The 27,786-nt window shown below is 42.3% G+C and overlaps 1 protein-coding gene across 1 annotated transcript in view; it reads right to left on the reverse strand.

The window, feature by feature from the left end:
• The window catches only part of LOC145394499 ((3R)-3-hydroxyacyl-CoA dehydrogenase-like), an 84,188-nt gene that overhangs the window by 33,137 nt on the left and 23,265 nt on the right, over positions 1 to 27,786 (reverse strand). The window contains exons 4-6 of the mRNA XM_080268346.1: positions 5,384 to 5,577; positions 5,056 to 5,240; positions 4,451 to 4,578 (exon numbers count right to left, since the gene is read on the reverse strand). Of these exons, the coding sequence (XP_080124472.1) occupies positions 4,451 to 4,578; positions 5,056 to 5,240; positions 5,384 to 5,577 (507 nt within the window). The remainder of the gene's footprint in view (positions 1 to 4,450; positions 4,579 to 5,055; positions 5,241 to 5,383; positions 5,578 to 27,786) is intronic.

Here is a 27,786-nt window from a genome sequence, read left to right on the forward strand (position 1 = left end):
GTTTATGCATCATGGATAACACAATCATGAACTTCAGCCTTCACCCATTACTGGTGAGTGTTAAATTGTTATAATAATAATAATCGTAATAGCAGTACTTACTATTACTGTATTATTAATAATACTTACTGTTATTATTATTATTATTGTTATTACTATTATTATTATTACTATCATTAGTATTATCACAGCCATAACATTTTACTAGTATTACTGTACAATACAGGTAATGATATTCAAGCCCTAGTAAGAGTAATAATAATAATAAGAAGAAGAAGAATAATACAGGTAATAATAGTTATGATGCTGTTATTATTATTGTTACTGATGCCTTCTGTAAGACTGGTTTACTCATGCAGTACTAAAGTGTATTCCGTGTTATTACTCGTGGGTAGGTTCAGTCAGCTACGACACTATTAATAATAGTATTTCTGGATTAGTATCATTAATAATATTGGTGTATTACGACAGGCAGTAGTACTTTGGAACAGTAACCAGTGGGTTCTTAACACATGCGGATTGTCTTGCCTCTTGGCATCATTATTATTATTTAGTAGTAGTGGTAATAGTACTATTATTTAGTAGTATTAGTAATAGTACTAGTAGTGTCATTATTAGTACTATTATTACTTAAGTTTTTACCCAAATTATTAGTATTACTATTAGAAAGAAGGAAACGTAAGTGAAGTGACGTTGAGAATGAATATTGGCGTGGAAGCACGTATTATTATTATTAGTAGTAGTAGTAGTAATAGTACTAGTAGTGTCATTATTAGTAATTATTATTATTATGACTTGAGTTTTGGCCATACTTTTAAAAGTATTACAATAAGAAAGAAGGAAACTTTAGTGACATTGAGAATGATGTTCTGGCAGCGTACTCAGCCGTATTCATAGCGATCGCTCTCGGAGCGTTTGTAACGTGAGTCGGCCCAAATGTCCCTTCTTATTTCATAATCATTATTCACTATTGTGGGAAGTCTATTGAGGTTATTCTTACTTTTTTTTTTGTTTTTTATCATTAATAGTGATGGAACATCAATACTTTATACATTACAAGCAGAAAATGCAGTTAAACTTCCCTCTAACTTCCAAAACCATAACAGATGATGCTAACAAAACGTAATATTTCTCTTTCCTGTTCTTAATAGTTACATTCAAGCGAAACAAAAATACCAGTGTCATGATCGGCAATGATTCACGCTCATTTTAAGACTAAAAGCAATGTTCTATCTTAGTATATAACGAAGTTATGGTTATTGGAAGTTGAGCGAAGTTTGACTGCGTTTTCTGACGTTTTTTATTTTGGCGCGTTTCACCCTTCTTATTCGGAGCGCCTCAAATAGCTACAGAACCATCAGAGTAGAAAAGAGGAGGGAAGGATGATGAGGTAAAGTTGTTAGAAAGGTTTTTGGCAAGGTGCCAGAAGGAGTGGGAAGAATTCGAGTTGGAGAGTTGAGAGCATTTAGTACGGATGAAATTGTTTTTAGCAGAGCGAAGAACAGACTTAGCACGATTCCAGGCAGAAACGTAAAGATGATGTGATTCAGGGGTGGGTTGGCTCTGGTACCTTTTGTAGGCCCTCTCCTTGTTGTGGACAGCATGAGAACAATCGTGATTAAACCAAGGCTTTCTTGCGTTAGTCAAAGGATATGAGAAAGGAATGTATGCTTCCATGCCTGAGACAATAACCTTTGTAATGTGCAAGGCACACTCAGATGGCTCCCGGCCATGGAAGCAATAATCATTCCAGGGAAAATCAAAGAAGTACTGCCTGAAGGCCTCCCAATCCGCGGCTCCAAAATGCCACAGACGACGTTTCCCTGGAGGGTCCACAGGCCGTACCGGAGTGATAGGAGAGGTTAAGGTGATAAGGTTGTGATCGGAGGAGCCCAACGGAGAGAAAAGATTAACAGTGTAAGCAGAAGGATTAGTTGTAAGGAAGAGGTCAAGTATGTTGGAGCTCTCTCCAAGGCGGTCTGGGATATGGGTAGGGTGCTGTACAAGCTGCTCTAGGTCATTAAGGATAGAAAAGATGTAGGCTTGTTCACCAGGTGGATCAGTAAAGGTGAGGAGAGCCAAAGGTGGTGGTGAACATTGAAATCTCCTAGAATGGAGATTTCAGAGAAAGGAGAAATGGATAGAATGTGTTCCATCGTAGAAGTAAGATAGACGAAGAATTTTTGATAGTCAGTAGAAATAGGGGATAAGTAAACAGCACAGATATATTTAGTCAGAGAATGACAGGAAAGCCGAAGCCAGAGTGTAGAGAATTCAGGAGAATCAAGTTCAGGAACACGAGAGTAAGATAAGTCGTTGCGTATATATTCACAACAGCCACCTTTGGCTTTGAAATGAGCATAGAGAAAGTAGGAGGATACAGAAAAGGGTATGCTGTCAGTTGCCTCAGACAGCTGAGTCTTAGTTAAAAAAAGAAGGTGAGGTTTAGAGGAGGAGAGGTGGTGCTCGACAGAGAGAAAGTTAGAGGAAAGGCTGCGAATGTTGCAGAAATGAAGAAGAAGAGAGTCAGACAGTGGTTCCAGGCACCTTGAGTCGTCACCGGGAGAGGGGCAGAAGGTGGGGGCATTTATGGTGCCCCCCCTGGGGGGGAATCCGAGGCTGGGTGATGATGCACCCTTCTGTCTGCCACAATCTCAGCCTTCCTTTCCTCCTCTACATTTAAAATTCTTTCAAAATACTCTGCCCATCTCTTCCTTACTGCATCCATCTTAGTTAACATGCTTCCATCCTCTGCTTTTACTCGCTATTCCTTTCCAGACTCTCCCTTTTGCACCCTTTTCACCTCCATCCAAAACATTTTTCTTTTTTTGTTGAAAATTCTCAGTCAACCACCTACCCCACCTCTCATCTGCTGCCACATTAGCATCATGCACAGCCCTTCTTGCCCTATTCCTGTTTTCCTTATACCTCTCATATGACACTTCATCCTTCCTCAGCAGCCACACTACATATGCATGTCTCTTCTCAGCCACAGCCATACTTACTTCCTTGCACCACCATGCACTTCCTTTTTTTACACCACCACCCAGTCGTTTCACACCACACACCTCTTCCGCATGCCCCACCACAGCACGCTTAAACAACTGCCATTCCCGCACACTGCCATTTTCCTGATCTTTCACTGCATTTCACTCATCTTTCAGTTTCTCCTGATACTCTATGATTTTCTCTCATTTATCCAACTCACTCACTTTCAAAACCTCCCTGCCACACCTAAGTCTCCTAGCTCTCACCCATGTCTTACCTACTCTTAACTTTCCCTCCACCAGGTAGTGGTCAGACATACCTCCAACCTCTCCTCTCAGAACTCTCACATCCAACAGTCTTCCTATTACATTCCTGGACAGAACCACATAGTCCATCAATGCTCTATCAACAACCCTTCTACCCTCCTGTCTCACCCTTGTATACTTATATCTTCCTTCTCAAACAAGGTATTTCCAATCATAATCTCTCGCTCAATGCACATCCCTATCATTCGTTCCCCATTTTCATTTCTTCCAGGCACACCATGCATATCAACTACACATTTCCCACTCTAGCATTCAGATCTCCCACCATTACCACATTCACATTCGCTCCAAAACTATGCAAGCACTCATCAACATCATTCCAGAAGGAATCCCTTTCACTACCAGGCCCATGCACTCACAAATACCCACAACTCAAGTTCAAATTTTGCTTTCACCCATATCAGTCTGGATGACTCCTTCCATTCAATCACACAATTGACATTCAGTTACACAATTGACATTGTTCTTCTTATAGCAGTAGTTTCTTGTTTATAGATACTGTCTTTTTGACAATGTTATCACTGCTTTCATCAATATAAAACCCAAAAGGTTTGCAGAGGAATTATGGGTCATGTACAAGAAACACTTGTTGGATTGCTCATAACTGACTTGGTGCCATCAGGCTCCTTTACCTTGGAAAGAAAAAAAAAAAAGTACCGTACCACATTTTGTTTACATTAAAGATTACAGAAAATCTAGTGATGTTGTTGAATTCAAGTGAATTCTCTACACGGACTTCCTGCCTTTATTAATCTGATTCAGCATTCATTAAAAATGTATAAGAACATAAACATTTGCATAGGAATTTCTAAGTCATTCGACTTTATTCGCATTATATCTGTTAGTATTGGTTAAATAAAATATTTGAATGTGGATTTCAATTCTCCAACTATTTTTGTGCCCATTTGAATAACGTGAAATTATTTAGTCAATGTAATAGCAGAGCTATGGAGAAAAGAATCTGTACATATCTCCTGGTGAAGCCTTGGGCTAAAATGACACCTCTCCCTGCCAACCACTCTTCCTCCTGGTGTCAGACGTCTACACCCGGTTAATTAAGTATTATCACCCCATAAATCAAGCCACTAGTCATCCCACGACATCGCCCTACCAACCAACTCATTGGCTCCACTAACCTTCAGGGCGGCCAAGTCTACCTAATGGTGTGAGCCGCTTCAAGTGCTCTAGCATCTCCTCACTTGCGCTTGCTGCCATTGGTGTGTCAATCGCTCCAGGTAGCACACAGTTTACACGTATGGCTTTGCTGAAATGGTAAGGAGTTTCCGTAATTTGCACTTCAATATATATATATATATATATATATATATATATATATATATATATATATATATATATATATATATATCAGCCGTTTGTGTCCAATATATATATATATATATATATATATATATATATATATATATATATATATATATATATATATATATATATATATATATATATATATATCAGCCGTTTGTGTCCAATATATATATATATATATATATATATATATATATATATATATATATATATATATATATATATATATATATATATATATATATATATATATATATATATATATATATATATATATATATATATATATATATATATATATCAGCCGTTTGTGTCCAATATATATATATATGAGGAAATAATTACAAGCATTAAAGCAAATACTGAACATGGAAGCTATGATCAATCCATTGTCTGCATGGGTATATGGTTTAGTTACCTCGTCAATTCTGCAGCACACGTCTTAGTGAGTGAAATAACTCCTCCTTTGCTGGCACTATAACCACTCTTCTCGGAATTGCCAGTTTTCCCCCAAATACTTGCAATATTCACTATTGCACCCTTGGAGTCTTTCCCATTTTCCAGCAGTGATCTTGTGAATGCCTGGGTTACCAAGAAAATTCCCTGCGGAGTTGAAGGTGATAAATATATTAGATTCATTGTTGCTTATTTATCAGAATTATTTTCATTTTAGTTTTGCCATATCTCTTACTTCTTACATCATGTACTTTTATTCACTAAAGTGGTTGTCACAACTTGGAACTGACCGTCAGGTTGACATCAATATTTTTCTGCCAGGTGTCATCATCAGTCTCTAAGAAGGGAGCAGAGGTGATAATGCCGGCACAGTTGACCAGCAGTGAGGGTGGGGCGCCACACTGGTCCCGGGCTGACTTCACTGCGTCCTCTACACTCCTCCTGTCTCTCACGTCCATGGCCAGAGCCATGTGCTGCTGCCCACCTGCCGGAGACGGGAATAATGCAAGTGTTCTTTATGAGGATATATTACAAGATGTTTTGTAAATAACACCAAAATTCCGCTTACCAGAAAATTCTCAGGTGCAAATAGCAATTATAATAAATGTTTTTTGGTCGTCAACCTGAAAAATATAGGGGATTCTTGCTTTGAGAAACATAATATAGACCTTTGATTCCAACTGCGAGGTTAAATGAATATCACATGAACGGACCTAAATGTAAAATTTGAAACGTTTACCTCAGGCCTGCAAGAATGGGGTACAATAAGCATTTCATTAGATTGCTTACTATCATATACCTGAGGAAAAACGTCAACTTTCTCCATCGGGCAGTAACTCTACCATCCTACCTTACAAGTGGAGGTGTGGACATGCCAGCAACAATAAAAGAAGAAATGAGTGTGCTCCATCACTTGTGAAACTAGTTGGCTATCCTGAAATGCGGTTTTAATATTCTGATTCAGGTACCGAGAAAACAGCCCGAGAGAGAGAGAGAGAGAGAGAGAGAGAGAGAGAGAGAGAGAGAGAGAGAGAAAAAGAGAGAGAGAGAGAGAGAGAGAGAGAGAGAAAATGGGAGAAATGGAGTTCCCCCGAGCTAAGCCCTGTATTGGACTATATAGCCCCGCTAGGGTTATAGGAGGGAGCTACCCCTCCCGGCACGGCAGCCTGGGCGAGGCTCGAACTTGCAATCCCCCGATCACAAGTCCAGCGCGCTACCACTGTGCTACCGCGCCCCCCCAGAGAGAGAGAGAGAGAGAGAATTATCACCTTATTCTGAGCACTCGTGAGCCCATATAGAAACATCTCTACTGGGTTTTAAATACACACACTGACAAAAAAAAAAATATCGAGTCAGCATAGTAAGCATTGTCAGCCAGTTCACTGCACCAAGCAATACTTGCAAAATATAATGTATCAAAGGAGAATGAAACAAATGCATTTCAGTTTGTGTTTGTTAATTTGTATTTGGTTTTCCCGTTCAGTTTTCATTACATTATTGAGCAATTTAGCCTGCTGCCAGAGATTCTCTCTCTCTCTCTCTCTCTCTCTCTCTCTCTCTCTCTCCTAGCAGGTGTAACCGGCGTTGCCGGGCCAAGAACACGAACACTCTAATCCTATTTGTTCTAGTACAGTCTCTCTTTCTACTCTAGAAAGACCATGTACATCTCTGGACAGAAATTCATGATACACGATAATCTGCCACCAGAGGTCGGGTTAATCGCACACGTCTACCCCCCCCCCTAACTCCCCCTCCTTACCCCCATCGAAACACTGATTTGTTGGACGGATGGATCGGAGATATGAAGCTTCGCTAACTCTCATGTCTTGCCGCATGTAATGTTACTTTCATTTATCTTACTATTAGGTATATTATCAGGTGCATAGATCCGTCTTCAGTTCCATGAGAAGTGATTATATCGAAGTTTTAGCAGATTTCAATACAATGACCTTAATGTATAGAGTCTGGTTTCCAAATAGTTTTAATAGTGTTCTAAGCGATAAACTAAAAATCCAAGTAACAGTTCAGTGTTATATGCCAGAGAAGTCCCTCTCTTGCCTTGTCATCTGGACAGCCACAAATGCATCCACCTACTTATCCACCTACCCACTCAACCCATCCAACACAACCCACCAACCTCACACCTGACACCCACCCAGCCCATAGATCCCTGCTATCCACCCTGCTAACCCACGAATGCCACACACGAAGTTCACCCAACAATGCCACTCAACTCATTTACTCATTCATTTCTCCACCCTGAACCCATCCAGCCATCCAACCCAACTACCCACTTAGATCATCCCGACCACACAATCGTCTCAGCCACCCTGGCGCCCAACGGTGCCCACTCACCCTGCCGACTCTGCCCACACATTCCGACAATCTATCTTGGCCACTGACCCCAACCACCCACCCTCTCCACTCACAAATTCCACCCACCCTTCCCACTCACGAGTTCCATCCACCCTGGTCACCCAACAATGCCATCCATCTCATCCATTCACACAACCCTCCCACCTTTCCCTGAACACTCCTCACCCACCTCACCCTGCCCATCCACCCATCCTGTCCACCCACTCCTCCCACCGACCCACCCGCCCATCCACCCTTCATACCCAACCCCATTTACCTATTTGACCCCAACCCCATTCACCCCGCCACCCCATTCACCGATTTGAACCCAACCTCATTCACTCCGCCACCCCATTCACCCATTTGAATCCAACCTCATTCACTCCGCCACCCCATTCACCCATTTGAACCCGACTTATCCATCAAACTCATCTTATCCAAACCTAACTTACCGACCCCTCCCCGACCACCCACATATCCAGCCACCACCCACCCAACCCATCCACTCACTAACCCATTTACCCCTACAACCCACCCAAAACCACTCCACACACCACACCCAACAACCGCCCCCTCAGCCCTTCTCTCCACCATTACCACTGTCCACCCACCCTGGCGATGCATCGAACTACCACACCCACCAACTCAGCCTCATCAACTCCAGCCACCCAACCAACTGACTCGCACACACACACACACGCACACACACACACACACACACACACACACACACACACACACACACACACACACAAAATGAGGGAAGATCAGAGGAGGAGAAGACAACATTTTTTTTCACAAAGTAATTGGATTGCAGGTACAGTCGCCAAACTTTCCACCTGGGCCACCTAGCCGCGAGAGGTGGGTAACGGGTGCTGGCAACAGTGTATTTGTTTGTTCGTTTGTACATGCTCGACGAAAGTTCGGATCATCAACTCTCGTCTTCTGTAGTGAACCTCAGAGTTCATCCCAATATTCGGTCGACAATTTTAAGCCGGAAGAATTTCAAAGGAACTTCTTGAAAGTATTGGATAATGCGAGTATTGAAAACAGTAAGTAAAATAATCTAAAAAATTGCATCTTTACATATATTACATATTTATAAACGTATTCATTTACATTATTATATGATAAACCCATGGCTCATCACTTAATCATTACGTGGATCACTGTGCTTGCAATGCAAACACGGCTATTGTTTTAACAGTTGATATATATTAAATATGTGAAACAGTACTGTGGATGACGTGGTAATTAACGCTTCCGCCAGCCGATCCGTGTGACGTGGTTCCACCCCAGTTAGAAGAGATGGGTTTCTCCTGTTATATACCATGCCCATATCTTATGACCAAGTCTTAGTAGCAGGTAGTCAGCAACCAAAATCACATATCCTCGCACCCCGGGCCTCGGTGACGGGCGCTAAAGCGCCTGGGGTCATGAGAAAAAAAAAAAAAAAAAAAAAAAAAAAAGTGTTCCAGCCTGTAATAATTTTATGTTCGTTATGTTGCATTTACCAATCACATAAGTAAGATGACAGGCAATGGTGATATAAATGTCCCAGCTATTCATGAATCAGTAGCAATTGTGCTTCAAATGACTGGAAGCTTTTGCATACTGTGATGTAACGGTGGAGTCTTCATCTTGCTATAATGTGAGATAATGTTGTTTGGTGAAGACTCGATGAGCGTGTAAATGTGTGACCTCACACAAAAGCGGCACTGCTCACAATCAATTTTCCGTGTAATGTGTAATTCAGTCATGTGAAATGACTATAAAGGTGTGCTGTTATGACCATAGGCATATGAAATATGATACGGTAAGTCATTTCATAGCTAATATAATAGCCACGTTCCGCTGCAGTATAAATAAACTCTTTGGCTGTTGAGGTGACACTGTTTTAACATACCTCTTCCTGGTGCACCACAGAACACATAAAAACATATACCTGAAGTACTACCAACGAGGAAATAAGCAACCGTTAACAGTATCTGAACATCATTCTAACGTATACTGGTCAGTGTCATTCATGATGTGAATATGGAAGGTATCTTACTTGTAACTTGACATAGATGTTAGGTACCTGCATTCCTCTTCAACCTATACTGATAGTGGTATCAAGTGATAACCCTGTGAAATGGAATTACTGATATAAGGAGAGAGTGAGAGAGAGAGAGAGGCTTGGAGCGATTCCAGTATATAGTGCATTAACATGTTATGGTAACAATGTAAAAACAACATAGAAAATAAAATGTTTAGTGTTGTTAAGAATGCTAATGGATCTCAAAGACTAGTTCGACAATTATTATCACTGGCGGTATGAATAACGTAACCCCCCTTCCCCCGTCCTGCGCCTGCCCTGGCCTTCACTATGCCAAGCTCCTCCCTTAATCAGCTCTCCCACCGGCTCGACCAGTTGCAGGAAACCGGTCGCATGGAATTGTTGCGTGCCATAGGTTGCACGGACCAAGGCCAAATAAGTATAGTATAATATATATAATTGTATTATATATAAGAGTATATATCTATATCATATTATATATATTACCTTATATAATTAATAATCATATTTATTTGGCCTTGGTCAGCGCGACCTATGGCACACAGTTTTCCGTGCGACCAGTTTCATGCAACTGGCTGAGTCGATGGGAGAGCCGCCTTACTCCTGAGACATTTTTCTCTCCACCCAACAACGTACCCAGCCATCTATGGGATGAACTCTGACTCTGACTGAGGTTCACTACAGACGAAGAGAGTTGATGATCCGAACTTTCGTCGAGCATGTACGCAAGAACAAACAGATACACTGTTGCCAGCACCCGTTACCCACCTCTCGCGGCTGGGTGGCCCAGGTGGAAAGTTTGGCGACTGTACGAAAGTGGTACATAAACAGGAGGGAATGAAAAGGAAGAAGGTAGTAGAATCATGTCATGACAAGTATATAAACAAGATGATAAAGTTGATGTACTCAAATGTGGATGGAATGGTATCTAAATTACCAGAGATGAATGATTATGTCAGAGAAAATGAACAACATATAATATGCCTAACTGAAACAAAATTGACACCAAGGATATCAAATGACATACTAAACTTAGAGGAATATAATATATGGAGAAGGGATAGAAAATTAATAAAAAGGAGGAGGAATTATAATATTAACTAAGAAAAATATACGTCAATGAAATAAAACTAGATATACCCTCACAAGTAGAGCTGATTGCAGTAGAGATCAACACATCTGAAGGGAAAGCAATTGTAGCCAATTTGTACATGCCACCCAGATCATACACATGGGAAAGAGACGAATATGAGGACCTGGCAGAGAGTACAATTCAGAGTTCAGAGCATAACTACATAAAATGGAAGAGAAATCGGAAAGAATTATACTAACTGGAGACTTTAATACAAATATAAATTGGAATACTCTAGATATAATTAGCCAAGAAAGCTGTTGGAACCAAAATCTCCTGGATCTCGTGCAAGAGTTTTTCCTAACGCAACATGTGAAGGAAACCATCAGAAAAAGAGGACTCGATGTACCTTCAGTGCTAGATCTCATATTTACTAGGCAAGAAAATGATATTGACAATTTAATATATCACCCTCCATTCGGCAATAGCGTTCATTCAGTACTAAATTGCAACTTCAGGATAGCTTATAACATAGTTAACAGCAATGAAAGTTACAAAAAGAGTCTAAACTATAAAAAGGGAAATTATCATGACCTAAAGAATTATTTCTTAGAAGTTGATTGGGAAACTGACCTTAGAGGACAAGATTTAAATGCTGTATATAAAAAATTCTGTGAATATTATGAAATAGGAGTCCAGAAGTACATCCCACAGCACAAAGAAGCAGATACAAAAATACAGAAATGGTTCAATACAGAATGTAAAAGATCAAAAGAAAGAAGAGATTTGTTGTGGAATAGATACAGAAGACACAATAGTGAAAGAGCATATAATAATTACAAACAGGCAAGAAACGATTATACTAGAATAAGGAGGGAAGCCCAAAAACAGTTTGAGGAGGCTATCATAAATAAAAGTAGTGATCAACCGAAGCTATTTTACAGCTACATCAGAAGCAAAATCAAAGTAAAAGATATAATACAATCCATTACGGACCAGGGAATCACCTATACACAAGGGAAAGATATTTGTGAAGCACTAACTAAGAATTTCAAATCAGTTTTTACAGAAAAAAAAAATTGAGAAGGACTACGTGGGACATGCATGCCCACACATACTACCAGATATACAAGTATCAGAAAAAGTAATACAGGAGGAGTTAAGTAAATTAGACAGAGGAAAAGCAAGTTGTCCTGATGAAATTTCATGTTGGGTGCTACGAGAATGTGCAAAGGAGTTAAGTAAACCATTATCCTTAATCTTCAAGAAATCCTTGAGTCAAGGGAAACTACCTGATATTTGGAAGAAAACAAATATTGTCCCCTTATTCAAGAAAGGGAATAGACAAAATCCACTCAACTACCGACCAGTATCACTGACCAGTGTTGTAAGCAAGGTATTAGAAAAGCTTATAAGAAAAGCTTGGGTAAATCATCTAGAACACAATATGATTACAGAAAGACCGTTTGGTTTCAGAAAAGGAAAATCATGTGTTACTAATCTGTTGAGCTACTATGACAGAGTAACAGACACAATACAGGAAAGAGAAGGATGGGTGGACAGTATCTATTTAGATTTCAAGAAAGCATTTGACACAGTACCACACCAAAGACTTTTATGGAAACTGTACCATCAAGGAGGAATTTGAGGCAAACTGTTTTGTTGGATGCAAGATTTTCTCATAAAAAGAGAAATGAGAACAGTACTAAGGGGAAACTACTCATCATGGAAAGAAGTGACTAGTGGAGTACCACAGGGCTCAGTGCTGGCACCAATCATGTTTTTAGTGTATATAAATGATATAGACAGTAACACTGGAAATAAAAGCTATCTAAATATGTTTGTAGATGATGCAAAAATACAAAGGAGAATTAGTAACACAGACTCTTGTAAAGAGCTACAAGAAGAATTAAATAAACTTCATGAATGGAGTAATACATGGCAAATGGAATTCCTGTCATTCTCTGACTAAATATATCTGTGCTGTTTACTTATCCCCTAATTCTAATGACTATCAAAAATTCTTTGACTATCTTACTTCTACGATGGAACACATTCTGTCCATTTCTCCTTTCTCTGAAATCTCCATTCTTGGAGATTTCAATGTTCACCACCACCTTTGGCTCTCCTCTCCTTTCACGGATCCACCTGGTGAACAAGCCTACATCTTTTCTATCCTTAATGACCTAGAGCAGCTTGTACAGCACCCTACCCGTATCCCTGACCGCCTTGGAGAGAGCTCCAACATACTTGACCTCTTCCTCACAACTAATCCTTCTGCTTACTCTGTTAATCTTTTCTCTCCGTTGGGCTCCTCCGATCACAACCTTATTACCTTAACCTGTCCTATCACTCCGGTATGGCCTGTGGACCCCCCAGGGAAACGTCGTCTGTGGCATTTTGGAGCCGCGAACTGGGAGGCCCTCAGGCAGTACTTCTTTGATTTTCCCTGGAATGATTATTGCTTCCATGGCCGTGAGCCATCTGAGTGTGCCTTGCGCATTACGGAGGTTATTCTCTCGGGCATGGAAGCATACATTCCTTTCTCATATCCTTTGACTAACGCAAGAAAGCCTTGGTTTAATCACGCTTATTCTAATGCTGTCCGCAACAAGGAGAGGGCCTACAAAAGGTACCGGAGCCAACCCACCCCTGAATCACATCATCTTTACGTTTCTGCCCGGAATCGTGCTAAGTCTGTTCTTCGCTCTACTAAAAATAATTTCATCCATACTAAATGCTCTCAACTCTCCAACTCGAATTCTTCCCGCTCCTTCTGGCACCTTGCCAAAAATCTTTCTAACAACTTTACCTCATCATCCTTCCCTCCTCTTTTCTACTCTGATGGTTCTGTAGCTATTTCTTCTACTGATAAAGCAGATCTCTTCGCACAGACTTTCTCCTCCAATTCCACCTTAGACGATTCCGGTGCTGTTCCTCCATCACTTCTCCCCTCTGACTTCCTCATGGCTGACATTAAAATTTCTTCAGTTGATGTATTTTCTGCCATGAATGGCCTCAGTACTAACAAGGCATATGGGCCTGATGGGGTCCCTCCTGTTGTTCTCAAGAACTGTGCTTCTGTGCTTACACCCTGCCTAGGCAAACTCTTTCGCCTTTGTCTGTCAACTTGTACCTTTCCTTCTTGCTGGAAGTTTGCTCTCATTCAGCCAGTCCCAAAGAAGGGTGACCACTCCCAACCCTCCAACTATCGTCCAATTGCTTTAACGTCCTGTATTTCAAAAGTTTTCGAGTCAATTCTTAAGAGAAAAATTTTAAGGCATCTTTCTTATCACAACCTTCTTTCCAATCGTCAGTATGGGTTCCGTCAGGGACGCTCCACTGGCGATCATCTCACCTACCTTTCAGACTCCTGGTCATCCTCCTTTCGGGACTTCGGCGAAAGCTTTGCCATTGCACTTGACATCTCAAAGGCTTTCGATCGAGTCTGGCATAAATCTTTAATTTCCAAACTGCCCTCCTACGGTTTCTATCCTTCTATCTGTGCCTTCATCGCTAGCTTCCTTTCTGGTCGTTCTATAGCCACTGTTGTAGACGGCCATCGTTCTTCTCCTAGATCTATCAACAGTGGTGTTCCTCAGGGCTCTGTCCTGTCACCAACTCTCTTCCTTTTATTCATCAATGATCTTCTAAGCTGTACATCTAACCCTATCCACTCATACGCTGATGACTCCACCCTTCACCTTTCCATTCGGTTCCCGCAACGCCCATCTCAACAGTTACTTCAAGAAACAAGGGATGAGGCTATGGCACACCTAATGTCTGACTTGGCTCGTATCTCTGACAGGGGTAAAAATAATATGGTTGTCTTTAATGCATCTAAGACTCAGTTCTTACACCTATCAACCCGACAAAATCTTCCACAGGTATACCCATTAATGTTTAATAATATTCAGCTTAATCCTGCATCATCCTTGAACATGCTTGGGGTTTCATTTACTCGGGACTTATCTTGGAAAGATCATATTAGATCTCTTGTAAAATCTGCTTCCAGAAGATTGGGTGTGCTAAGCCGACTCCGCTCTTTCTTTACCCCTGCACAATTGTTGTCTCTATACAGGGGTTTTATCCGCCCCTGTGTGGAGTACAACTCTCATGTGTGGGGAGGCTCCCCACACACAGCTCTTCTCAATAGGGTGGAGTCAAAGGCTTTTCGTCTCATTAACTCTCCTCCTCTTACTGACTCCCTTCAACCTCTGTCTCTTCGCCGCACTGTTGCATCTTTATCTCTTTTCTATCGCTACTTTAATGGTCACTGCCCCTCTGAACTGTCTGCTTGCATTCCTCCACCTCTACGACGTGCGTGTAGCACCCGTCTGGCAGCAAACTCTCATCCCTTTTCTGTCCAACTCTCTAATGCAAGAGTTAACCGTTACTCCTAGTCTTTCATTTATGCAACAGGTCAGCTCTGGAACTGTCTCCCTCTATCTGTATTTCCTGCTGCCTATGATCTCCAGTCTTTCAAACGCAGTGTGTCCAGGCATCTCAAAATGATCGGATCTTGAATTTGGCTCTCTATTGTATTTTGTTTTTCTCTTGGAGGGAACTGTTACTGCCGGCTCATGGCCTTTGATTCCTTCTTCCTCGCATAAAAAAAAAAAAAAAAAAAAAGTGTCATGTAATCAAGTTTGGTAAAAGTGGAAAAAGACCTGGTTGGGATTATACGTTAGGTAATAAAACCCTACACACATCAGAAAGAAACAAGGACCTAGGTGTGATTATCAATAGCAGACTATCTCCGGCCGACCACATCAGTGAGAAGGTACGGAACATGTATACACTGCTTGCAAATATGAGAATAGCATTGACATACATAAACGAAGACATGCTAAGAAGGATAATAACATCATTCATCAGACCAACCCTGGAGTATGCATCAGTAGTCTGGAGTCCTCATCTCAAAAAACACATAGACAAGATTGAAAAAGTTCAAAGGGCCGCTACAAGATGGATACCAAGCTTAAGGGATCTAAGCTACAAAGAAAGACTAAATACGCTGAATCTACCAATAATACAGGAGAGAAGGAAAAGAGGTGACATGATAATGCTATATAAGTGCATATCAGGGAAGGAGAAAATAAAAATAAATGATTACTTAACATATGGGGAAGCATCAGGAAGAGGACACTGCAAAAAACTGCTAAGAAGAGAGGTGATAAAGACGTAAGGAAATTCAGTTTCCCAAACAGAGCAATTGATCAAAGGAATGCACTACCGAATGAAATAGTGTGTGCCAAAACAATTCACAAATTTAAGGATATTTACGATAAATATGGTTTAAGACACGGGACAGTACGAGCTTGACTCATTCCTGTAAAGACACAATTTGGTAAGAAGAATTAGGTAAGAACACACACACACACACACACACACACACACACACACACACACACACACACACAAACTAAAATCTTACATAGCCCTTAGGAAAGACCCACGCAGACTATAATAGTAACATTTGAGAACACCTCAATAAATGTATCACAACCTCATTGAGTTTACAGTAAATTCCTTTTCTTAGAGAGAACAGGAGTCCCAAGGACGACGACACCAGTAGAAGATGGGAACAATACTGCAGCAGCGGAAGCTAACCCCCTTACCAACGCAGCAGCAATAAGGCATGGGAGGAGATTGTTACATCGCGCTGCAATACACCATTGCACCCCGGCTCAGAAGGAACGCCCGACGGACCAGCACCATTCAGGAAGGCTGGCTTTTGTACAGCTCCATGTTGAGCAGGATGACGACTTCTGGAGCAGAGCCATCATTACAGATGAGAAGCATTTCTCCTCTAGTTCCCATGGCAGAGTCCATTGTTGGAGGAGGGAAAATACACGGTTAGATATGAACTGTCGACAGTCCTGCAATATACACGGCTTTATTGTAAATCAATAACCACAGATTTATATACTGTAGAACGTATTACGGTGTTGAGAGTGTGGATGTAATGCAAATGTGACCCGAGTTTGCATGGTTCATTGAGTTTTTGCTTTATCGTGATCCCACCCTGGTGGGATGAGGTGATTAAGGGACGACATGCACGTCACATTTACACTCCTAACACCTTTTACTGAGACCCAACTCTGTGTTCCTTCCACAGCACATGGAAAAATAAAACAAAAATGGTCATTTCATATGCACAGGATCTGGTTCACAGGCATTGCGACACCTCCCTTACCACATTGTGCCGTCTTTCTCTCTCCCTTGCACACCTTTAATTATATATATATATATATATATATATATATATATATATATATATATATATATATATATATATATGTAGCAGCTGTGGCTCAGTGGGTTAGAGAGCTCTGCACTGACCGAAGGGTCGGAGGATCGAATCCACCCAAGGGTCATTTGTACACATCAAGAAGTGCTTCCGGTCACAAAATGGTACACGCTCCAGTCCAAAGTCCTCTACCCAGGGGCAACGCCTTAGCCCTTCGGGGATACCTGATGTAAAACTATATATATATATATATATATATATATATATATATATATATATATATCTGACGAATCGTCTTTCAGAGTAGAATATTGTGGCATTTGACCACGACAGAAACCTTTAGTTACTTTTGTTATATGCATGTTTTGTTACTCGAATAATGAAAACTATGTGCATCATGGCTCTTTGGTGATAATTTAGTTGACTCTTTTGCACCAATCCATAAAAGGTATAATATTAATATATTGCATATTTATTTAAATTCACACCAATAATCCCATTTAGAAACTAATGTATATTTTGAATGACTAATAGGAGGGGATAAAAACATGATGCTTAATTTCTCCTACAGCAATGACAGACCCGATATTCTGGAGGAGGCCCGCTCTGGTCCTGTCGCGTGCAATGTCTGGGGCTGGGTGTGCCAACACGGCACGGGTGACTTGTTTCAATCAGAAGGTTAATTCACAGCTTACAAATGCATAGACATTCTAGAAGAGTGTTTCTTGCCATCCCTCCCGGAAAGAGATTACCCTTTTCCTCCTGGGCCCGTTCTCTTCATTCAAGATAAATGCCCGATCCACACTGCTTACGCTGTACAGAGGTGGTTTCAGAGGCAGGACGACTGTGAGCTTCTTGACTGGCCCAGCAAAGGAGCTGACATGAAAGTCACTGAGCACGTGTGGGCACTTATCAACAGCTGGGAAATGGAAATTGAGAGAAACACCAACACCCTGATGGCCCACATTCAATGGCAGTGGGAGTATCACAGGCACAGGCCAGAACTGATGCAAACGCTTGTGGCATCATTGAGGAGGAGGCTACCGAAAGTGTTTGAGAATAATGGTGGGTGGACTGGATATTACGTATGGTAGTAATAAATACTAGAGCAGTTGAGTCTTTCGTCTCTTCAGTGTTTATTTTTAAGAGTATAATATTATTAAGAGACAAAACAATGTATTGAGTTTACTTTACTAATTATAATTTTAAAAATGACGCTTATCCAAGTTGTGGTAACATCCGCCATTTATGTGACTAACCTACAGCTTAGACAAAATGTAAGGAGTGTCACGGGTTTTTTAAAATAAATGCAATATTAAAGGATAATTCTCAATAATACTGAAGAGCAGGGACAATGAATTGTCTTGCTAAATCAAGCAATGATTACTTTATGCCGGCCAGCTTCGCCGAGTCTCCCAGAACGAGAATTTACAAACTTTCTCAACAGTACACAGCAGAGACTAATTACTCACAAATGCTGTTTATTAGTACTGTTAGCCTCTGGAGAAAGTGACTTCACCCCTGACAACAAATAACTAATACTATCAATGATATCAGGTTCTTGCTGATGCGTTAACTCCTGGAAGGCACAACGGATTTTATGATTAATACAACAAGACTGACCTAAGTACCAGTTATGAATAGCAAAGCGTTTATGCAAGCTAGGAGCTATAAGAGAAATAAGCTTAATTATGGAGAAATGAAACACGAGTTTACATTACATTAAGCTCAAAGAAAAAGAACTGTTAAATTTATTAATTACAAAGGAACAAATTCAACGTTACAAAGTGAATTCAAAATAAAGAGATCGCACTCACTTGCTCACTCAGAAGCTAAACTCTTAAACCTAGGAAAATACGAAAAGGAAATACTGGTCAATGTAGCGTATCACCAAGGAAGGGTGGGAGCCTGGAGAACTGTAGTCTAGTGGAGTCTGGGTGCTAGATGACCTCTCTCACCCTCACTACTGGAGCACATAACCACATTCATCGCGACAGACAAAAGACTGATTCAAATTCGATGTGTGTGTGACGACGGTGAATATCCTGTACTCAGGTCAAACTGAGCGAAAGTTCGCTACATTTACACTGACAACTAATTTTTGTGTAGCGTGGTGTATGTGATACACGGTGTAGGTGTGACAGTTGTAGTGTAACTGATCCTACGTGTAAAATGATACAGTAGATATTAATAATATGGCGACGACGAAGGTAGAGGAGAAGAGGCGGCAGCGTGCAGCAGACGATCAGCTGGCCTGCACAGGAAAACTGCTACACCCATCGCTGTACCTGCAAATCAATTAAGGTGGAGCATCAAAAGTGTCAATGAGACAAAAATTCTTATTACATTACAAATACTCTCTCTGCCTAGCAATCAGTACATGCTACGAAAGGTACGCTCTAGCTGAAAAATACGAGTGACAGCCTATGCTTCGTACATTCGAGGTCGCCATTAATTTATTATGTACATTATTAACCAGGAAACATAGTCCCTGGATGCCTTTGGTCTCGAGGACTCGTGTAGTTTACTGGTTAAACTTAACTCTACATTAAGATTAGTGTCAGTAAGTTGAGAATCCTTATGCAAACTCGGGCTCGTGTGTCCTCAGACACAGCCTCAGACTGCACATGGGTCCTCAACCTCCCCTTAACCTAGTGCCTATATTAATATCGGGGAGCTGAAAATCCTTGTGCAAATTCAGGCTCGTGTGTCCTCAGACACAGCCTCGGACTGCACACGGGTCCTCAAACTTCCCCCCTTTAGCCTAGAGTACACATGTATATACAATATCGGAGCAGCTGAGAATCCTTACTCAAATTTGGGCTCGTGTGTCTGCAGACACAGCCTCGGGTCGCCTCTGCGGGTTCTCAAACTTTTCCCCCTTAAACTTATGGTATACATGTATGTACAGGCCCTGGATATACTGTGTCCTGTGAGGCAAATGGGCGAGACGTTCGCAATTGCTGGTACACTTTTAACCCCTTAAATGCGGATCGTCTCGTTTGCGACGCTCGGCAAAAAGGACATAACGGCGGATCGTCGCATATGCGATTCTTGTCAATTTTGAATAACCGCGGGCAAGCAGGCTCCAGCTGGTATTGTCTATCAGTACCACCACCCTTTAGCTACAATTAGCATACTTTACCTTTGTACTACTGACCTCAGTTGTTGCCAAGTATCGCGTTTTTCCCCCGTCCCCCCCCCCCACCACGGCCCGGCCAGCCTGGCTGTGATACATGGCAGCACTCTGAGCACTCAGAACTGTAAATCTGCGCTCTCCTCTCACAAGCAGTTTATGCTAATAGGAAACGCTTGTTTCCCCAGTTGTAACACTAGCTTTTTTTCTCACGGTTTGCCCCTGTTTAGCGTCAGTTTACCGCAGGCTTTCAAAGTGACATTATGGCGAGTTCTAGCTCTTCCGAGTCAGTGCAAGCGGCCGACAGGAACGAGAATAAAGTGGCGGGCGTAAGGCAGAATAAAAAGTGCGCCTTGGTGATCTTTTGGGAAGTAATATGATTGAGAATAATGTAGTATACATGTTTTTAGCTGTGAAAATGGAAATGTTTGTTGAGTGACGGGAAGACCGCCGCCACGGTGCATGTCGGCCGTACGCTCCGTTGATTTTAGCCTTATTTTCAGTGCTTATTGTACAAATACGGATTCCAAACTACCTTTACGTTGTAGTATAAAGTTTACTGTGACAGAATGAGGCTGTGGTAGAGGGGAAACCGGGTTGCTGGAGGTGTGAAAGTGAAGATTTGGTTACCCAACTTTGCAAGTCTCCACAAGTCCTTGGGTAGTCCACGAAGGCTCAACACCTGTCTCTGGAGAAAGCTGAATGTAAGTACTATCTGCCATACCAAGTATAATGTTCTAGGGTTAATCTCTGATTTTTGGCTAATATTTCCTACAGGTACTCATACCACGATACAACCCCGCCACTCGGGGGGGGGGGGTCGACTGTTCACGGCCGCGTTTAAGGGGTTAACTGAGAACCAGGCTGGTCCTTGGGTTACTCACATCTCTGAGGACGCCTATCTTACGGAACCCAGCATACAACAGTTGCCCGTGTTAGTCAGCAGTTAGCAGGCGAGACATCAGGTCTGCACCTACATTATCACTTCCCTTGATGTATCTCACAACAAGGTTAAACTGCTGTAAATACAGTGTCCAGCGTGTCAATCTTGCATTTGCCGTCTTGGTCGTGCTAAGACTAGTGAGTGGCATATGATCAGTTTCCAGAGTGAATGGTGCCCCAAATAAATAATAATAATATTTTTTAACACCATCAACCACAGCCAAGAGTTCCTTCTCAACAGTACTGTAATTCCTCTCGGCGGGTTTTAACCTACGGCTGTGGCATGCCACTGGAAAGATTCTACCTTCCGATTCCTGCATCAATATGGCACCTACTCCATCTTGGGAAGCATCAGTGGGCAATATAAAAGGTTTATTGGAATCAGGTAAATACAAGCTAGGCTCCTTGCATAGCATATTCTTGAGGGTGGCAAAAGATCTCTCTTGTGCTTCTCCCCATCTGATGGTGTTTGGAGCATGTTTCTGTAGCGTCTCGTACAACGGCTGAGCAATGAGGGCAAAGTTGAGGACAAAACTTCTATAATACCCCACTAGGCCGAGGAATGCCCTAACCTGTTTCTTGGTCACGGGTCTTTGGGCTTCCTTAACCTTTCTAATCTTACCACCCTGACACCTGCAGTGATTGTTGCCATCGATATGTCCGAGGAACTCCACCTCACTGTGCGCAGTTTTACACTTGGTAGGCTTCACAATCATGTTGAAACTCTGGAGTCTACTGAAAACTACTTCCAAGAGTCTGAGGTGCTCCTCCAACGTGGCAGAATGAATGAGAACATCGTCAACGAATATTTCTACTCCTACGATACCATGGAGCACTTGTCTCATGGCATGATTAAATACTGCTGGGGAATTGGTAAGTCCAAACGTTAGGACTTTATACTGGTACAACCCCCTAGGAGTAGCAAAGGCAGTGAACTGATGACTCTCAGGATGAAGGGGAATCTGGAAGAATCCCTTTGCTAGATCGAGCTTCGTGAAATATCGTGACCCTGCCAGCTTGGAGATGATGGCAATATGGTCACCCATTGGCTCAGCATCCACTTTGGTGATTGCATTTAGCCTCCTATAATCGCCACAGATCCTGACTCCACCATATTTCTTGCTAACTACTACCATCGGACTACAGTAAATAAATGAGGACTTTTCGATAATGCCTGCAGTCTCCATGTCGGCAATTTCCTTGTCTACTGCGTCCTGTAGTCGCAAGGGAATCGGATATGGCTTAACCTTTATGGGAGCATTGCTGATCAACTCAATTTTATGACACGCAACCTTTGCAAGTCTAGGTTGGTCTGAGAAGACATCAGCATACTGGCAGAGCAGTGACCTTAAGGCATTTTGGTCTCCTACTGATAAGTCAGGGTTAAGTAGGACATCTCCGACAGTCTTCTCCTGGTGAGACTGAATGGTTAAGGGCTCGTCATCATGGTCATCTGCTGGGATCACCGCAGCTGCCCCAGTTCCTTCCAGTGGCTGGTCACTGTCATCAGCCACTCGTAGGCCAGCCTCCTCGGGGTTTGGCTCATGATAAGCCTTCAACATGTTAATGTGGAACCTCTTACGAAGATTCCCCATCTGAATTACATAGTTGAGGTCTGAGATGCGCTCAGCTATGTCATATGGACCCCTCCACTGTGCTAACAACTTGTTCTGGGCAGTGGGGAGTAATACCAAGCATTTATCGCCTGGACTAAACTTCCGAAGCCTTGCCTTCTTATCGTAATAAGCCGTTTGAACTTCACGCGCCTTGATCATTTCATCCTTAGCTAACTCGCACGTCGACTGAAGGCGGTCAGCCAAATCAAGGACGTAGGTGTAGGTGGTCTTGACTTCAGGGTCGGGTTCTTCATCGTCCCATAACTCACAAAGGACTTGACGTGGGCCCCGGACCGACCTTCCATACACCAGTTCAAAGGGTAAGAATTTCAATGGATGCTGTGGGGCTTCTCGATAAGCAAATAGAAGAGGACGAATGAACCGCGGCCATTCCTTTGGCTGTTCGGCGGTCATGCACCTCAACATCTTCTTGAGAGTCCCATTGAACCTCTCACACAACCCGTTACACATGGGATGATACAGCGTAGTCCGTAAGCCTTGGATGGACAGCAACCTGAACGCTTCGTTCATCATTGCTGAAGTGAACTGTGAACCCCGGTCGCTTAAGACCTCCTTAGGGATACCTTCACGACAGAACACTTCAATTAATGCCTCAGGAACAGTGACGGCCTCTATATTCTTAAGGGCCACGGCTTCAGGCCACTGTGTGCTGAAATCAACAATGGTGAGGATATACTTTGATCCAGCACTAGCCCTAGGGGAGATTGGCCCAACTATGTCAACTGCTACTCTCTCGAATGGTTCAGAGATTATGGGCATTGGTTTCAATGGCGCAGGACAGACACGTCCCCGGTCAGTGGTACGCTGACATACATCGCAGGAACGTACGAGCCTAGTTTTTTCCCGTCCCATTTCTGGCCAGAAAAAGTCAGCATGGATGCGGTCAGAGGTCTTCTTTTGACCCATGTGACCTCCCATCGCTGAACAATGACCTAATTCAAACACTGCTCGGCGATACTTTGCAGGAACGACAAACTGGGATGTCTGTGACTCACGGTACAGCCGTCCTCGCTTACGAAGGAACCTGGTTTGTCCTCCCCGTGAATACTTAATCACTTTACCCTCCAGCTTCTTACGCACTGAGGCAAGTGTTGAGTCAGTCTGTTGCTCTTGGACATCTTGACTAAGAATCAGATCTTGCGGCGTTGCGACGTTCAACGGAGTGACGCGATTTGGAGCCTTGGCCATGGCTTGTGTTACCGCAGCAGCCGAAGTCTGAGTAGCAACATCTACGGTGCAACTATTTTTGATGCCAGGTATGTTGCCTATAATGAGGTCAAATAAAGGTTCTGGCATGACAACTGCAGCTGTCAGGCCAGTGAAAAATGGAGACGCCACCTGGATACGTGCCTCAGGGAACAATCTCACTGATCCATCAGTAAGTCTAACTTGGATCTGTCGACCTGTATACTGATCAGACCGAACAAAACTCTGCTTAACAGAGCAACCTGAGGAACCATTATTCCTCAGATCATTTACAGAAACACCTCCCACAAACCCTGGCTGAACAAGAAAGGCAGTGTTGCTGGTGGAAGGGTCTGAGGTGGTAACAGCCAGTCATTCATGAGATTGCGGATCAACCGATGCAGCAAACGTAGCGCCCTGAGAACTAGGTGTCTGAGGAGTCATACTCACCATCTGAGGAGGTGGAGCATGGACCACCTGTGGAGGAGAGGTCATGGTCGAAGGGGGACTCGTGAACTGTTGGGAAGTACCTGTACTGGTAGAGATGGCACCACTGTGTGCTTGTCATGGAATGAAGGCTGCATTTGCCTCCTGCCTCCGATACACTGATTGACCTGACTGAGGGTTACGTGGCTTGTCCTTGTATTGCTGCTGCTGCTGCTTGGGGAACTGCTGCTGGTTGGGGTGCTTGTTGTACCGCTTCCAAGCAGGCTGCTGTGTATTTTGCCCCTGGCCCTTCTGCGGTTTGCTTGGACCTTGGCCATTACTCTAAGAACGGCCTTGGTGCTGGGATTCAGTCTGAGACGGCTTCCCAGACTTGGCAGTATCTTTTCTGCTGTTCCAGGTGCTTTGCTTATGAGTTTGGTACCCGTAAGCAGTGAAGAATACATCAGCCTTTTCCACCATTTCACTGGCATCTTTCACCTGGCAGATCTTAAGCTGCGCTACGAGCTCAGAGGGCCACGACCTCTCTAGCTGTGTACGCAGCATGAGGTCAATTATCCCCTCTAGCGTGTTAGGGGTCTGATCTTTTTCCATCCACTCACCTAAGTAAGCAGTGAGACGGTCGAGAAACTGAACAGCTGTCTCCTTGTCTTGGAGATGAGCTCGCATGAACTGAACATTGGCGTCGTCTACTGTGAGACCATACGCCTTAATGAGTGCAGCTTTCATCATCTCATACGTGAGATTGTCTCCACGAATTCTGTGGAGAATATCCAGGGCAGGGCTCTCAAATAAACTAAGAAATTGGAGCTGCTTAGCTGCCTCATCCAATTGATACATGTCTGCCATGTCCTCAAAATGAGCTATGTACGGCTCAATTCGCTCGCCTTCCTTGTATGAAGGAAGCTTGATGCGTGGGGTCGCCATAACATGTGCTGGGAGAACGCTCGTGGAGCTTGGACCAACCGCATCAGATGTGTCTGAAGCCAAGGAATCTCGCTTGAGCTTCAGCACTTCAAGTTCATGTTTTTCGCATGCTTCTCGCTCGGCACGTTCGTGTTCTCGTTCTCTGTCTAGTTGTTCATGCTCGTATTCGCGTTGTTCTCGCTCTTGTACTAGCTCGAGTTAGCATTGTTTTTGCTCGTACCCAGTGTATTTGATTCCATATCTACTCAGTTGAGTAACCTTGACCTTGCCCTTGGCAATGAAATTACCATTTTGGGTGATTTTAACATACACAATGTTGAATGGTTATTGCATTCTGCCCGGACTGACGACGCTGGTCTAGAATGCGAGCTGTTTGCGGAATCGTTTAATCTCACCCAGTTGGTAAAGCAACCAACCAGAATACCTGATAATCCTGACCATAATGCCCATCTCTTGGATTTATTCTTGACAAATAATCCAGATCAATACAGGATAGAGGTACTGTCACCACTTGGATCCTCTGACCACAATCTCATCAAAGCCTCATTAGTTAACCCTCCTACATCTCCCCATTCCGAACCTGTCAGGGTGACCCGATGGCACTTTGACAGGGCAGACTGGGATGGATTTAGAAATTATCTTGCTGATGTTCCATGGCAGTCTTTCTTCTCTAGTGATCCCAATTCTACCCAGTCCCACATTTGTGACTTAATACTAGCTGGTATGGATTTATTCATACCAAGTCAACAATTCACTAAAAGATCAAACTCTCCAAAATGGTTTGATGGCAATTGTGCCAGAGCAACAGCCCAAAAGTCATTAGCATATAACTCTTACTTAAAATCAAAAACACCTGAATCACTCTCCCAATTTAAAATTGCTAGAAATCATGCAAAAGCTGTATTAAATCTATCTAAATCAAACTTTCTTCAAAAGCAAGCATCAAAACTACTTAACAACCCTAATGACAATAGAATATTCTGGTCAACTCTTAATTCTTTCAATAATAACTTTAACAAGTCATCTTCCATTCCCCCACTAAAATCTTCAGATGGCAATATTACAAATGACCCACGTGGGAAAGCGGATATCTTTGCTAGTACCTTTGCAAGAAACTCTACCATAGATGATACCAGCCAGAATGTCTCAGTACTGGAACTTGATTCTCCCGAAATTGCCCCACTTAAAATACAGACAAGATTTGTAAAATCCATCCTAGACAATTTACCTACCAACAAAGCTCCAGGTCCAGATGGAATTCCGCCAATTATTTTGAAAAAGTGTTCCCCTGAACTTGCCTCTGTCCTAGCTAAATTATTCAGACTATGCATACGTACTTCTTTATTCCCAAATTCATGGAAAGAAGCCAATATCCACCCAGTTCCGAAGAAAGGAAGTTCGTCTGACCCCTCCAATTACAGACCAATAGCTATCACATCTTCTCTTGGTAAGGTATTTGAAACTTTAATTAATAAGCATATTGTTAAACATCTTGAATCCAACAACTTAATTAATGATAGACAATACGGTTTTCGCCACGAAAGATCCACCATTGACATACTCAATTTCTTAACTCATACCATCCATCAATCAATTGATCTTTTTGGAGAAACTCATGCAGTAGCTCTTGATATCTCTAAAGCTTTCGACAGAGTATGGCACCGTTCCCTGCTGTCCAAACTCCCTTGCTATGGACTAACGTCTTTTTGTTCCTTTGATCTCTTCTTATCTTAGTGACAGGAAAATAAGAGTAAAAGTAGATGATGTATATTGAATTTCCACTCAATTAACGCCGGCGTGCCACAGGGATCAGTTCTGGCGCCAACCCTATTTCTGGTTCATATTAATGATCTCTTATCTGTCACTCACAATCCCATTCACTCATATGCAGATGACTCAACACTACATAGTTCATTCACACTCAGACATCCATTTACAAAGTCTAACATCTCTACCTCTCAACTCAATACAGCCATCTCCATAAATCAAGATCTATCTACAATCAGTGAATGGGGACAAAACAACCTTGTCTCTTTTAATGCTAGTAAAACTAAATATATACAGTTTACTAATAGACAGATATTGCCAGATTCGTACATTACCTTCAGTGCTACTAATATTCCCATCTCCAAAAGTATTGAAATTCTTGGTGTCTCACTTAACAGTGCCCTCAGCTGGACCTCTCATGTCAGATCACTTGCTAAAACCGCCTCAAAGAAACTTGGATTATTGTACAGAGTCCGTAACTTCTTCGTCGATGAGCAGTTAGCTATAATTTATAAGAGTCATGTGCGCTCCTCAGCTTGAATATTGCTCACCCTTGTGGAATGGTTGTGGAGAGGTTGCATTAAGACAACTAGACAAAATTCAGAATAAAGCTGTTAGAATCATTAACAACCCTGCCATTACATATAAACCTACCTCCCTGCAAGTAAGAAGGAATGTTGCCTCCCTTGCATTATTTTACAGATATTTTTTTGGCAAATGCTCTGACGAAGTTGCGTCCATGGTGCCACCTCTCCATGCCTTCCCTCGTGCTACACGGGCATCTGGTAGCGCTCATGACTGGAATGTCACTCAACCACATTGCAGAACTTCTGCCTATCAGAATTCTTTCATTCCCCGAACTGCATCTCTCTGGAACTCGCTTCCCCAGAGTTGTTTTCCTCCAAATTTCAACCTA

The sequence above is a fragment of the Coenobita brevimanus genome, chromosome 27, assembly GCF_032717465.1.
Source record: "Coenobita brevimanus isolate Jiangsu-jjx chromosome 27, ASM3271746v2, whole genome shotgun sequence".
Lineage (NCBI taxonomy): Eukaryota > Metazoa > Arthropoda > Malacostraca > Decapoda > Coenobitidae > Coenobita > Coenobita brevimanus.